This window comes from Hyperolius riggenbachi, chromosome 12 (genome assembly GCF_040937935.1).
Source record: "Hyperolius riggenbachi isolate aHypRig1 chromosome 12, aHypRig1.pri, whole genome shotgun sequence".
Taxonomy (NCBI): Eukaryota; Metazoa; Chordata; class Amphibia; order Anura; family Hyperoliidae; genus Hyperolius; species Hyperolius riggenbachi.
Genome location: NC_090657.1, coordinates 95,304,278 through 95,319,727, shown reverse-complemented (window position 1 = coordinate 95,319,727; position 15,450 = coordinate 95,304,278). Strand labels below are relative to the sequence as shown.

General features: G+C 48.1%; 1 protein-coding gene across 16 annotated transcripts in view; it reads left to right on the top strand.

Moving 5' to 3' along the window:
- Positions 1-15,450, top strand: part of LOC137542461 (bactericidal permeability-increasing protein-like) — a 353,798-nt gene that overhangs the window by 99,595 nt on the left and 238,753 nt on the right. For 15 of the 16 annotated variants that reach the window (XR_011025439.1, XM_068264385.1, XM_068264382.1 and 12 more), the window contains 2 exons: positions 2,379-2,507; positions 9,480-9,638. Coding sequence is in view for 15 of the 16 variants with exons in the window: in XM_068264385.1 (XP_068120486.1) it covers positions 2,379-2,507; positions 9,480-9,638 (288 nt within the window). In the remaining variant the exon portion in view is untranslated. The remainder of the gene's footprint in view (positions 1-2,378; positions 2,508-9,479; positions 9,639-15,450) is intronic. The other variant, XM_068264389.1, reaches the window with a different exon arrangement.

Here is a 15,450-nt window from a genome sequence, read left to right as displayed (position 1 = left end):
ATCCTATGTGTCTGTGCACACTGGAGCAATGAGGTTTTGTAAAAAAAAACCATAGCATTACATTGGGAAGAGCTTTTGAAACCTCTAAAAGCTCTTCCCAATGTAATGCTACGGGTTTTTTTTACAAAACCTCATTGCTCCAGTGTGCACAGACACATAGGATAACATTAGCAGCAGATTTAAAAACTCAAAACGCTCAGAAAAACTCCTCTGGTGTGCACCAGGCCTCAGTGCTGATTACTGAATATACTCTGCTGTAATGAACAGCAGAGGTTATTCAGTGAAGCATGTAAAAAAAAAAAAACCTTCATTTTCGTATAGAAAGCTGTTATTCAGCTTTCTGCATGGCCATCTAGTGGACAAATGTAATAGTGCATTATCCTATTATACTGTACTGTACTTGTCGAATACAAAAAATAAAATTACAATTAACCCCTTTCTGTCCCCATATTTAAAAGACATAAAAAAGAGCCAAAGTAACAGAATTTAAAAGATAATTTATAAATTGTGACGTTAATGACTTTTTTTTTTTTTTTGCATCTATGTATTCCATGAGGGTATAGTACTGTTATTTTTGCAAATAATGGCTGAGAGTACAATGAAAGAGCAAAAAAGAAATCCAATAAAATATCCGCAGCATTTTTTAATATATTTCTTCGCAAAAAGTACCACCCAAAGAAAGCGTAATTGGTGACAAAAAAGTATAGATCATTTAGTTATGATAAATTATGATAAAGGTATTGGTGAGTGAATGGAAGGAGCAGTAAAAAATGTGAAAATTGCTCCCATAAGGGGAAAAATCCCTCAGTGGTGAACAAGTTAAAACTAGTCAGTAAGACGCTCAGAGCCATACATATTGTAAGTGATGGCTACACAGGAAGTAAAAAAAACTTGTAGTGCATTTACTATGGAACAAATGTACATGTATTTATGTAAGAAAGACAGAATGCTCAATCCATACCTTCAATGGGAAAAGGTAGTGCAGGATGCATGGTCACAATCCTTGTCCACATCATTTTTTCTTATTGAAGATACATTACAAACAATAATAGGACATTAGCTCACATATTTTGAACTGCTATGGTCCCTACTTATAGCTAATACAAAGTCCACATGCAGGCATTATATACTGTAGCTCTAACTCCACCTTTGACTGCACTTTCATAAGGAATCTTCTGGTCAGGAAATCAAATGGGTGGAGTAAGCAAAATTTAAAGGAACTTATACAAAAGAATTTAAAAACTAGTTACTACAAGCAATACATTGAACAATTTTTATACAATATTTGAAGCGCTGATTAGTCTATACACTTATTCAGATCAAACATCCTGAATGTTCAACCAGGCTATCCAGTCCTTGCTTTTCCATAGATGTCGCACGTCACCATTACTTCAGGTTTTCACAGTCCTTGGAGAAAAGCATAAAGACCATATCTGCAGTCCTCCGCTTTCAGTCTGAACCCTTGTACTGTGTCAAAACGACTGTTTCACGCTGACCTAGCTACAGACTAGCCAAGTTGGCATATATTTAATTCCCAGTCTTCTACTCGACTCCTCCATTGACCTCTTTGGATTAGTAGACAAAACCAAGAAGGCTCATAGGGTAGTACACTTACTCTTAGCTTTTTTTGAATAAATGTACCCCCCCCCCTTTTTTTTTATGTTTTTAATTTCCCTCCCTCCGCCAACCAATCACAGAGATCAGCTGTTATAGGCATCAGCCTATGACAGCTGATTGCTCCTGTGCCTCCAGAGTGGACAGCCGTGTCACACGGCTGTCCCCAGTACAGCGCTGCCTTGGATCGCAGCTCTGTACATTGTAAATAGACAGCGGTAACAGTCTCCTAGTGGCAATCACAGCTGGGAGATTGATGAGCTGAGATGTGCGCGATCTCCTGCAAAACCCTGTCCCAGGACTTGATGCCAATTGGCGTTAGGTGGTCCTGGGGCTGCCGCCGCGTTCACACCCATTGGCGTGATGCTATCGTTAGGTAGTTATAGTCCAAGCTGGATCACAACAGGATGAAGCTGATAGTATGAATCTGCAGACAGTGCTCCTGAAGCACCAGCAGGCCAGAACGGGGATTGCAGGCACATGCGTTTTCCATATAGCCTATGGGGTTAACACATCTGCCCCAGGCTCCAGCTGGACCTCAGCAGACACTACACTGTCCACAAGTGATCTGGCTACAAGTGGGAACACAGCCTTACAGTTTTGTTCCACAGCTCCTGTTTAATGTGGCCATGGACAAAAATAAATACTCAGCAGGCTTTTTACCTATTTGTGTTTTACCCAGAGCACTAGAGAAAAAGTTGTGGGTAAAGTTGGCTTTTAAAATGTGTGTGCCTGCATTCACTTGACCCTTTACTGTGTTTCAGGATGGAAATAACCAGTTTTCAGCTACCCAGTATGCGGATCTCGTTTATTCCTAACGTGGGGCTGACGGTGTCCATCGATCAGGTTACAATTAAAGTACATGGAGCATGGGAACTAGATCTCTCAACTAAGTAAGAAATATGCCTGTTAGGGAAAATCCATATAAACCACAGACTCTGCAGTACAAAAATGATTTGATGCTGCTGGTGTTCTTAGCATACTTGCTTATTGGTGTTAAGCACTAAAAATGTAAATAAAAAATTGGACCTGTAAATTTTCAATGAATGAAAGCCATCAGTAAACTGGGACCAGTGTGTAGCATTGGACTGTCTCAGCCTGAATAATGTGGGTAGTAGTTCACCTTTTCTTTGATGCAGGCAGGAGAAAAATAACAGATTAATAATCAGATGATGCCCATATCCATTAGGTGGGGAGTGAGTGCCAAAGAGCGCCCCCCCCCCCCTTCTCTGCAGATTTGGTAGCATAGCAAGTAATAGTTATATTCAGTTCATTCCCATGACCCCTTGCAGCCTCGCTCGTCTTGGTGGGGAGCAAAGGAGATGTGGGAGGGTGGTCAGGACTCATGGTGCAGTGATGATTCAACATAATTGTAATACAGAGAGTGCAGAATTATTAGGCAAATTAGTATTTTGACCACATCATCCTCTTTATGCATGTTGTCTTACTCCAAGCTGTATAGGCTCGAAAGCCTACTACCAATTAAGCATATTAGGTGATGTGCATCTCTGTAATGAGAAGGGGTGTGGTCTAATGACATCAACACCCTATATCAGGTGTGCATAATTATTAGGCAACTTCCTTTCCTTTGGCAAAATGGGTCAAAAGAAGAACTTAACAGGCTCAGAAAAGTCAAAAATAGTGAGATATCTTGCAAAGGGATGCAGCACTCATCATCGAACTATCAAGTGTTTCATTCAAAATAGTCAACAGGGTCGCAAGAAGCGTGTGGAAAAACCAAGGCGCAAAATAACTGCCCATGAACTGAGAAAAGTCAAGCGTGCAGCTGCCAAGATGCCACTTGCACCAGTTTGGCCATATTTCAGAGCTGCAACATCACTGGAGTGCCCAAAAGCACAAGGTGTGCAATACTCAGAGACATGGCCAAGGTAAGAAAGGCTGAAAGACGACCACCACTGAACAAGACACACAAGCTGAAACGTCAAGACTGGGCCAAGAAATATCTCAAGACTGATTTTTCTAAGGTTTTATGGACTGATGAAATGAGAGTGAGTCTTGATGGGCCAGATGGATGGGCCCGTGGCTGGATTGGTAAAGGGCAGAGAGCTCCAGTCCGACTCAGACGCCAGCAAGGTGGAGGTGGAGTACTGGTTTGGTCTGGTATCATCAAAGATGAGCTTGTGGGGCCTTTTCGGGTTGAGGATGGAGTCAAGCTCAACTCCCAGTCCTACTGCCAGTTTCTGGAAGACACCTTCTTCAAGCAGTGGTACAGGAAGAAGTCTGCATCCTTCAAGCAAAACATGATTTTCATGCAGGACAATGCTCCATCACACGCATCCAAGTACTCCACAGCGTGGCTGGCAAGAAAGGGTATAAAAGAAGAAAAACTAATGACATGGCCTCCTTGTTCACCTGATCTGAACCCCATTGAGAACCTGTGGTCCATCATAAAATGTGAGATTTACAAGGAGGGAAAACAGTACACCTCTCTGAACAGTGTCTGGGAGGCTGTGGTTGCTGCTGCACGCAATGTTGATGGTGAACAGATCAAAACACTGACAGAATCAATGGATGGCAGGCTTTTGAGTGTCCTTGCAAAGAAAGGTGGCTATATTGGTCACTGATTTGTTTTTGTTTTGTTTTTGAATGTCAGAAATGTATATTTGTGAATGTTGAGATGTTATATTAGTTTCACTGGTAAAAATAAATAATTGAAATGGGTATATATTTGTTTTTTGTTAAGTTGCCTAATAATTATGCACAGTAATAGTCACCTGCACACACAGATATCCCCCTAAAATAGCTAAAACTAAAAACAAACTAAAAACTACTTTCAAAAATATTCAGCTTTGATATTAGTGTTTTTTGGGTTCATTGAGAACATGGTTGTTGTTCAGTAATAAAATTATTCCTCAAAAATACCACTTGCCTAATAATCCTGCACTCCCTGTACACGTTTAATATCCACTTACCATATAAGGGCTCTGCACATGGGGAGCATCACAAGGGAGAAGCACTGTAAAAGGAAGCACTATACAGATAAGCACTATGGGAGGGGATACAATAAGTGATGGGCACTAAAAGGGGGAGCACTACAGGGAAAGCACTCCATTGGGAAGCACTGTGGTGGGAAATTGGTAGTTCAGGACAGCCTCTCATGCAACCATAAGCTGCAGAAATTCTTGAAATGAAACAGGGATTCACTGTAGTCAGACGACCCAGGTCAGTAAAGGACTAACGCTGAATTAGCAGGCTGAGGCCGCACCTGCAGTTGGCAGTGGTTCTGGGCAGGTGGTAACAAACAGTCACCAGAGCTAATGTCAGTGGCACACAGCAATCAATAGAAGAGCCAGGATCACAGAAACACTCTAGGCAATAACAGGAAACTGTTAAAACACACAGAAGACTCACCAGCAAATACTTTTGAGAGCCCATTTACACTGGCGTGGTGCGTCACAGCAATTTACTGCTCTGCTGCCACAGGGCAATGAAAGTCTATGGGTGCTTTCATATTACCTGCGGTGTGCCGGAAGTGCTCAATCTGACACGTTTCCAAAACATTACCACACGTATCTGAGTGGATGTGCGGTGGACCAGAAATAGTGTACGTCGATGGCGACGTGGCGAATTAAAAATGGTGGCGGTGTGCAGACGTTATGACATGCATGCGCAGAAGTGTATTTTTACAGTATGCTTCCATGCACGTATACCCAAAACAGGAAGTGGCCGTAAGCACGTGTCACTTCCTGCTTGGATAGATGCCACACAGGGAATACCGCATAGTAACACGGTATTCCCTGAATGCCTTTTTTGGTGGTGCTGGCACCGCACCGCTCACACCAATATACAATGTGAAGCCGGCCTCAAGGACGTTTGCACCAGGGAAGAGGGGCTGATGCATGCACACAGATGCAAACATGCACTACAAGGGATGCGACCCAAAAACTTGTCATCAACTTAGATTTGCAAAAGCAGAGAATAGCCACACAAAGACCTACATGCGCATCAGTAAGTATCGGCATCCATATCCATTGACATACCATTTTACTGTTACAATGGCAAAGGGCATAAAAAGGGGTAGCCATTGCAAAGTGGGGAATGGGGAAAGCAAGAGCATCCTGCAGAGTGCAAGAGATGAGGGCGGGAAGTGCGGGGTTAACTCAGCTGGCTTCTCCCTGCATTCCGGAGTGTTCCATTTGTGTACACTTACACATTCAGAGGCAGACGTTCCATAATCTGGGAAGCTTCATATGTATCTGTAAATCTCCGAATGGTTAGTCATAATCGTGTGATCATGTCCCACGTCTGGTTTTTATGATAGGGACTGGAATACCTGTCATTCTTACAGAAGGAGATAGAAAAACAAACTGGAGAGAACCAGGGGACCCTTATGGTGTACTATGTAAAGTAGTGCAAGCAGGGAAGAAAACAAATGGGTTACTCACCAAACCAGATTGCAGAAGGGCAACCAGGGATTTTAGCTTGGAGGTGGTGTCACTGACCAATAAAGGCTGCCATACACTGGTCGATTTCCACCAGCAGCTAGATCCCTCTGTGATTGAATCTGATCAAAGAGGGATCTATTGGCTGCGTACACTGCAAACAGATTTTGAATCAATTTCACTATGAGACCAATTCACAATATGTGGAGCTGCCGCTGCCCCCCCTGCATACATTACCTGATCCGGCTGGCGCCAGTCCCCCAGTCTCCGCTGTCTTCTTCTCTGCTGTGGGCTCCAGAGGGCGCTTTACTGTTAAAACTTTCTGTCGGGACAGGAAGAAGTGAAGTCTGCTGGAGCCCAGAGGAGAAGGAACAGCAGGAATACGCGCCGGCCGGATCAGGTAATGTATTGCTGCTAGAGTTGGTTGTCGGACATTCGACCGCCGCTATCAACGCACTCCCGACCCGCCGGCGATTGAGCAAAATCTTCTGCGTGGACAAGTCAACGGGAATGATCGATTTCAGACGGAAATCGATTGTTCAGTCAGCGTTTGCACAATTTCACAGCAGATTTGATCGGTGATCAAATCTGCTGTATATCGGCGGGAAATAGTTCAAGTGTACGGGCCCCTTAAGAGGGTTGACTTGCTTCAGTGTGATTAGGTCGCACTTTAAAATGGGATAGTAGATGGGAAAATGTAAAAGGAAGCAAGGGCCCAAACTAAAAACTGACTCCCATGGGGTTTGAGTTGCAATACTGGGAGGGAGGTTCCCCAAAGGATGTGTAAAATGATTAGAAACATTTACAACTTTATAAAGGGTAAGAAAAACTAACCCCAAGATGAAGACTGATACAAAAATTTTTTTCAAAACACTGGAACAGTTTACTTGCCTTTTAACCTCTTGACGACCAGCTAACGCCGATCGGCGTAAACTGGTCGTCTGCGGGTTACCATGGAAACGGCCGAGAGGGTGTCTCCGTGAACAGCCGGAGAGCCGCCGATCGCGGCTCGCCGGCAAAATGTAAACACACGGGGAAGGAATCCCCGCTGTTTACATTATACGGCGCTGCTGCGCAGCAGCGCCGTAAGGCAGATCGGCGATCCCCGGCCTCTGATTGGCCGGGGATCGCCGGCATCTGATAGGTGGAAGTCTATCCTTCAATGCGCAGGACGGAACTCCGTCCTGCGCATTACGGAGAGAGGGAGGGAGGGAGGTAAGGAGGCAGAGGGCGTAAATGGCTGCAGGGGGGCTTTGAGGAGCCCCCCCCCCCCGCAAAACGCAGATGGCCGGCGGCGATCAGACCCCCCCGGAAGGACATCCCCCTAGTGGGGAAAAAAGGGGGGGAAGTCTGATCGCCCTGGCATAATACTGATCTGTGCTGCGGGCTGGAGAGCCCACGCAGCACAGATCAGCCAATAGAGCCCTGGTCGGCAAGTGGTTAATTTGCTTTTAATGCTTTTACACATCCTTTGGGTCACCTCCCTCCCAGTATTCCATTACTGTTTCTTGTTTTCGCCTACACAGGAAGCAGCAGAATGACACGATTTCCATCAGCCAAGCGGATACTAATTCTATATGCTCACGCTGGTCTTAGTTCAGCCATGGTGGACAATAACCGCCATTGGTGGAGAATCGGGATTCAGACCAGCATGTGTACACTACAGCGGCTACATGACGTCTGCTAAAGATCCGATGCCCAAGCATTGTACAACCATACTGTTCCATAGCTCTTTGGGAGCCCTGTCCCTCTGTCCCTCTTTCCTCCTCATTTGTCCCTCTTTCAGGACTTTGTCCCTCTTTCTATGTAAATATATGTATTTCTCTAGTGAAAACTGTGCTTGACTCTAAACTTTATTCCCATTCTTTAAATTGAGATATTACTAATTTTAAAGTTTTAAATATGAAGGAAAATGAACCAGGATAGAAAGGACCAGTGTGGTTTGAATTATAAAACATATTTTTCTTATGAAATCTTTATGGCATGTGTGACTAAGGGTGCGACGGGGGCGTGATCAGGGGTGTGGCAGGGGCATGGCTTAAGGGTCCCTCTTTCTCATCTCAAAAAGTTGGGAGGTATGCTGTTCTTCCCATGCTCCCACCTGCAGGAATCCGCTCCCATCGCACAATGCTAGTTGCTCTTCTGCCTTCCACTTAGCAACAGATGCATCGCTAGCCAGAAGGCTGATGACAAGTCTGAACAGTGTTAGCAATGCTCAGTTCCTTGGCAGGGATCGGTACACAATCCCCTGGGTGACATAGATCGACTCGTGTGTACTGGGCTTTACAAATTGCTCACCCGATAAAATTGATAACCTACTTCCCCAAGAAATACATTCAAAAAGATTTCTGTAAACTAGATCGACCCCGCTGGCCAGGGATGCTCGGGTAGTACTTTTTAATACCCGTCCAGATCCGGATATCCGAATTTGACATTTTTATACCCGAACAGAATTCAGGTATCCGACACTAGTATCTGGCCGGATTCACATACCACCACCTCTCTCTCTCTCTCTCCCTCCCTCCCTCCCTCTCTCCCTCTCTTTGCAGGGATTTGTAGTATGTCAAACGCAAGCTCACATACCTTGGCTGGGAATTGAACCCAGGTCCACTATGCTCACCACTATACCAACAACCACACACAGCAAAGGACAGAACTTTGAAGTCTAGAAGATTCCAGGGCAAGGGTGGGAAGGATAAAAAGCTAGGTGGCCATGTAACCATTCCTGCTAACCTAAAGCTTACTTATAGACAGTCATATGCGACACGTGCAGGGCTGTGTGGTGAGTGATCATATAGACAGTCATACGAGACACATGCTGGGTGCAGGGCTGCACCCGGCATGTGTCTCATATGACTGACTATAAGTAAGCTTTAGGTTAGCAGGAATGGTTGCATGGCCACCTAGCTTTTCATCCTTCCCACCCTTGCCCTGGAATCTTCTAGACTTCAAAGTGCTGTCCTTTGCTGTGTGTGTGGTTGTTGGTATAGTGGTGAGCATAGCTGCCCTCCACACAGTGGACCAGGGAGAGAGAGAGAGAGAGAGAGAGAGAGAGGGTGGTGATGGTGGTGGTCGTCGTCCTTTTTGCTGGTGAACCTGGAATCCGGGGAAATCCACGGATATCCGGGTCGGTGGTGAAGCTATCTGCAGATAGCTATCCGGATATCTGCCCAACTGTCTGGAATCCGGATCTGACCAGATAGGGTAAAAATGGTCGGGTACCCGGGATCTGCATGAGCATCCCTGCCCGCTGCTCATTTGATGTGAATGGCCACATGGAGTAATGTTTTTAAAATGTATTTTATGTATCGGAGGAGCAGAATATGGAAAGGCCTGCAAATCCATATCTATCCTTAGGTATCTTGTACTTTTAATTCTCTTATGACTATAGTTTATGGTCTCCTCTTAGGAACAAATGACCTGACCAATTGTGTAAGGTTATCTCTCGTTTTCTTCATACAGATCAGATTGCAGTGGAGATTTTGATTTGACTGTCTTTGGAATGTCCCTTTCCGTAGATCTGAGCTTGGGAAGTGATGAATCCGGCAGTCCAACAGTGTTGCCCTTTGGCTGTAACACTTACATTGGAGGTGTGGATGTGCATGTTTCAGCTTTTATAGAGTAAGTTGTAGCTTTATATTTACAGCAATCTCATTTCATCTTATTTCTCTCTGGGGAGGGATAGTAGTGCACAGTGTGGTAGTTACACAGTTAGTTTTAAAAAAAAAATCTGTCCATCAGATTCTGCCAGAAAAAAATGGATACAACACTGTCCTGCACATTCACATATCCCAGTTGATCCAGGGGAAGGAAAAAAAAAAGATACAATGTTTGTGGCAAATTGCAATTAGCCTTTTAAGAGGAACTTTAAAGGGAACCTAAACTGAGAGGGATGTGGATGTTTCCTTTTAAACAAGACCAGTTGCCTGGCAGTCCTGCTAATCTCTTTCACTGCAGTAGTGGCTGTCTGGCTGAATCACAGACCTGAAACAAGCATGCAGCTAATACAGTCTGACATCAGTCAGAGCAACCTGATCTGCATGCTTGTTGAGGAGCTGTGGCTGAAAGTATTAGAGACACAGGATCAGCAGGAGAGTCAGGCAACTGGCAACTGGCTTTTATAAGGAAAAATCCATATCCTTCTCAGTTTAGGTTCCCTTTAAAAGGAACCACAACCAGACCACTGTAAGCTGAAGGACCAGGCCCTCATCCCATCAGCTTCTACCCACCACACATGAAAGCAGTCCTCTTTAGCCAAGCCCTGTACTACAACCACATCTGCCCAGATTAAGGTCACAGGCTTGCTTTAAGGCACAGGTGTCGAGTGTCGACCTCAGTATCCATGCCAGTGTTTAGGACTGACTTTGAAGTGGAGAAATGTGTTCTACTTGATGATCCACAAGTTTTCCGGATTTAGTCCCATTAGGGGCCTGAGCCCGCTAATGCAGTTGTGCGCAGTTGTATTTTCAGCAACACATCAATGTTACAGATGCTGAAAAGCGGACAGAAGCGGAAACAACTTAATTAGTGGGCTCAGGCCCTAATTAGAGCCGTGCCAAATGTGTGTGAGGACCGCAGCTCTTGAGGACTAGAGTTCAACATCCTTGCTTTAAGAGAATGATAAGCAGGCTTGCTCTCCAGGACTCCCAAATGCGAATTTACCCGAATTATTCAGGTAAAATTCAGCGTTCCCGAAGCCGAATGCGCCGGACCCGAAACCGGCCAAATGTGCGCATTTGAATTCGGCCGGATGACGCGTGGGGTTCGGCTTCAGGATTCAGAAGTGACGCGGGCCAATCAGAATTTCTCCAGCCGAGTCCCTGGCAACGCTAGCAACCAATCAGAGGAGGGGAGCCTGGCCTTACCCTCCTCTATATAAGGCAGCGGCCATTTTGCGGAGCTACGCACTTGAGTGACTGAGCTGGTACTGAGAGCATCTCCAGTGCTGTGCTGCGTGTCTGATCAAGTGTATTCTGTGCTAAACCTAGCGTTTTGCTTCCTAAACACCTCCTAAACACATTCATTGTACTTTTAAATAGATAGTAATTTGATTGTTTGTAGTCAGCTAGTGTGTACTGTATACTGTGCTAGGCTAGTGTTAGTCTGTGTGCAGGCTAGGCCTGCTAGCCTAGGGCAGCCTTAGCCTACTACTAGTTTAGATAGGTTAGGGATTCTAGTTAGTTGTGTACCATAGTAGTTTAGTTAAATTGTACTGCTGCTGTGTGCTGTAGTCTGTTAGTTTATAGCTTCAGTACTGTTAGTTAATACTAGTTAGTTACTGATTGACTGTGTACAGGCCAGCATCCCTTGTTGTCACCTGCTGTGTGACTGACATTTGCCGGCCCACCCTGTTGATTGTGTTTGACCGTGTGTGACCGACCGACTGTAATTTGTCACCCACTGTCTGGCAGTTAGTTATATTGTGTACTGTTTAGTACAGCAGGCGTTTAATAGTTACTACCTGCGCGTACAACCGTACTACTACTAGGTAGGTGGTAGTCTCTCTTCCACTACTACTACCACCCACCCACCTTTACTACCACTACTACCTTTACTACCACTATTACTTTTATTAAGTTTTACACCCTTTCCCGCCGTTTTCTACACATTTGTTTATTCGTATATAAGTGCAAAATGACTGGTAGAGGACGAGGCACCACCACCAGGAGAGGCAGTGCCATTGCAGCAGCCACTGCCAGCAGCAGCAGGTCTGTGACTGGTCCGCCGCCAGCCACTGACCGCAGAGTTGTGGAGGAGGGCACAGAGGCACAACAGCAGCGCGTTGCGCCCATCTTTGAGACGGATCGTCGCCCCCGGCCCATTAAGGAGAGTCAGGCGCAGGCTGTGGTGGAACTGATGGTGGAGCAGGAAGCCACCGTTTCCAGCCAGGCCTCCAGCAGCAGCGAGACAAGTGCCACCACCACCAGCACTCCGGTCCGCAGCAGGCCTCCACCACCGCTTGAGGTCACGGTGACCCCATTGACCAACCTGCCCTCAATGAGCTCGGTCTTCACCCCAGTGACTGCAGCCGTGTACAGGGATGTTGTGGAGAAGTTTGAGCAGGAGATAATGGGGACATCATCATGCGAGGAGGAGGAGTTGGAGGTGGAGCAGTTTGTTGTTGGCGCTGATGAGGAGGGGCATGATGCAGGGGATTTTGGGCCACTGGATGTGGTTGAGGCGGGCTCAGAGGACATGTTTGGGGATGATGATGATGTGCTGGATCCTCTCTATGTGCCACCACCAGTACCACCAGCACACTTGCTTGAAGGCAGCTCGTCATCGGAGGAGGAGGTGTCTCTGGCGCAGAGGCATGACAGCAGCAACGCGGCAAGCACAGGGCGTGGAAGGCAGGAGCCACAGCCTGCTGCTTCAGCCACTACCACCACCCGCAGCAAACCTCCAACCAAACCAAAAAAGGCACAAACCTCAAAGGCCACCAAAAAAACCCCAGCCCTCAAGCTCAAAGGGCAGGTTGAAGTCCCCAGTCAGGCGGTTCTTCACTAAGTGCACAGAGGACCCGACCCGTGCAATTTGCGACAGTTGCAAGGTCAGTCTCAGCAGAGGTCGCGATCTCCTCAAGCTGAGTACCTCGTGCCTGTCGACCCACTTAGAGACCAGGCATTTTGAGGATTTTTGTGAGTATGAGAAGCTGATGCAAAGTGGCGCAGGCAGTGGTCAGAGCCAGAGAGCCACTGCACAGATTTCAGCAGCAGCAGCATCCGATCCCACCCAGCAGCAGCAGCAACTCAGTCCTCCTCCCCCGTGCAGCCAGTCCTCAGTTGCCTCATCAGCTCCCTCCACAGTGGCCTCCTCATCCTCCCGCGCAGGCAAACGCCGCCAAACCCTGCTCAGTGAGTCCTTTCCCGGTGTGACCAAGGTGTTGCCTCCCGCTCACAGGCGCATCCGGGTGCTGAACGGGTTGCTTGCCCGGGCCATGTGCTCCCAGCTCCTGCCATATTCCTTCGTGCAGGAGGGGAGTGACATGAGAGCGCTGCTGCATTTTGGGATCCCGGAGTGGCAAGTCCCCAGCCACCATGGCGATCCCAGCACTGCACCGGTTTGCCATGGCGAACGTGGACCGCGCACTCGATCACGCTGTGAGTGCGCGGATCCACATAACCATGGATTCATGGAGCAGCCATTTTGGGACAGAACGCTATCTGTCCTTTACGGCACACTGGGTCAGCCTGGTGGAAAGCCTGAGCGAGGAAGCAGCAGCGGCACCAGTCGCCCACTATGTGGTGCCACCACGTGGGGTCAGGGGAGAAGCAGCCGCCAAGCGACAACGCAACAGCAGCAAGAAGGCCCGCCACTGCCAAGCGCTGCTGGAGATGGTCAGCCTGGGGAAGAACAGTCTGACATCAGCCAACGTGTTCCGCTACCTAAGGGAGCAGGAGAAGACGAGGCTGACCCCCAGAGGCCTCCGAGTCGGATTGGTGGTGTCTCCAACCTGCTGTCTGCCATCAGCAGGGGACACTTATCCCACATATCCTGCTTGGCCCACGTTCTGAACCTGGTGGTGCAGAAGTTCCTGCGCACCTACCAGGGGATGGAGGAGCTGTTGGAAGCGGGGCGGAAAATTGTGCGCACTTTCCGCCGCTCAGCTGCTGCTGCATCAAAGCTGGCAGAGATCCAGCAGCGCGAGGGCCTGCCACCACACCGTCTTGTCGTCGATGTGCCGACTCGCTGGAACTCCACCCTGGCGATGTTGGAGCGGCTGGTTGAGCAGAGGAGGGCAGTCAACCGGTACATCGTGGAGGCCACTTTGGAAGGCAACCCCAAACTCCAGCTCCTCACCAACGCACAGTGGGGGCAGATGCAGCAGGTCTGCTTGGTGTTGGCTCCCTTCCTGCAGGAAACCAACCTGGTGAGCCAGGAGCGGGCATCCCTCTGCCAGTGGGTGCCCTTTATTTGTCTGCTGGACAGGGCACTTGGCGATTTGGTGGATTTGGGGAAGGAGGCCCGGAACCAGCTGGAACAGCAGCCGCCTGCGCAGTCCACTGCTGTGAAGGAATTTGAATCCCTGGAGGAGGATGAGGAGGAGTTGGAGGTGCTGGACGTCGCTGCTGAGGGGGAACAGCGGAGCGCAGCAGCAGTGGTGCGGAGGTGGAGAGAGGAGGAAGAGGCTCAGGAGCCAGAGGAGGACGCTGACCCTGATGTCTGTGTGTCACGGACCACCCTGTTCCCCATGGCAGTGCACATGCTGCATTGCCTGCGCACAGACCCCAGGGTGAAGCAGATGCAAGCGACGGAGGACGCCTGCATCAGCATGATCCTGGATCCATGGCTAAGGGGGAAGTGGGCTCAGTTTCTGCCTGCTAGAGTACGTGAGCAGCGCACAAGCGAGTTGCAGCAGCTCCTTGTTCGGCGACTGGAGGAAGCCTTCCCCCAGGCTTCCATCCCCCCTGTCCAGCCAGCACAGCAGCAGGTGCCTGCGGCCAGCAGCAGCGTCAGGCGCCCAGGAGACCTGCTGTCATTGACGCAGGCGCTCTACATGACGGTAGAGCAGCTGAGAGAGGAGGTGCGTGCAGCAGCCACCTCCTCTGAAAGCCACAGCCAGTGCATGACCCAGATGGTGCCTGAGTACATGGGGTCCTTCAGTGGACTTGACACCGGCAGCGTGGACCCCATGTACTGGGTAGAGCGGTTGCACATCTGGAGTGAGCTGGCGCAGTACGCCCTGGAAGTCCTGTCTTGCCCCCCTTCCAGCGTGCTGTCCGAGAGGTGCTTCAGTGCGGCCGGTGGCGTGGTCACCGAGAAGCGCTCTCGTCTGTTCACAAAGGGAGTGGACAGACTGACATTTTTGAAGATCAATCAGGCCTGGATTGAAGGCACGTTCCTGGCACCTACTGTCGGTGAGAGGAGGACATGAGGTGCCTGGGAATCATTCTTTGACAACCTAAACCTTCATTCCCGGGGTCCTGATAATTTGGCCTGGTGTTTCTGCGGTGGTAGTAACACTAGCTACCATGGCCAGTGACATGCCTGCTGCTGCCACACGTCACTCCTCTTCCTGCTGCTGTTGCTGATTTATTTATATATTTATGAATTTACTGATTTATTTATGAATTTATTTGTGTATTTATTTATTTATTGTATTTATACAGCGCCAACATATTACGAAGCGCTGATTTTCATCCTCCTGCTGTTCACCACACAATGCATTCCTGCTGCTGCCACACGTCACTCCTCTTTCTGCTGCTGTAGTTATCCTGCTGTCTGTGCTCCCACCGCCAGGGTCCACAGAATACATTGCCTGCCTCAATTCGCCACTCCTACTCCTGCTGCTGATATAGTTCTCCTCCTGCCTGTCTGTGTTCCCACTGCCAGGGTCCACAGAATTATGCGCTGCTGCCATGCGCCACCACTAGCTATTACGCCACTACAATAGCTATGCTGTTGTATAAAAAAAAAATTCTGAGGTATCTGG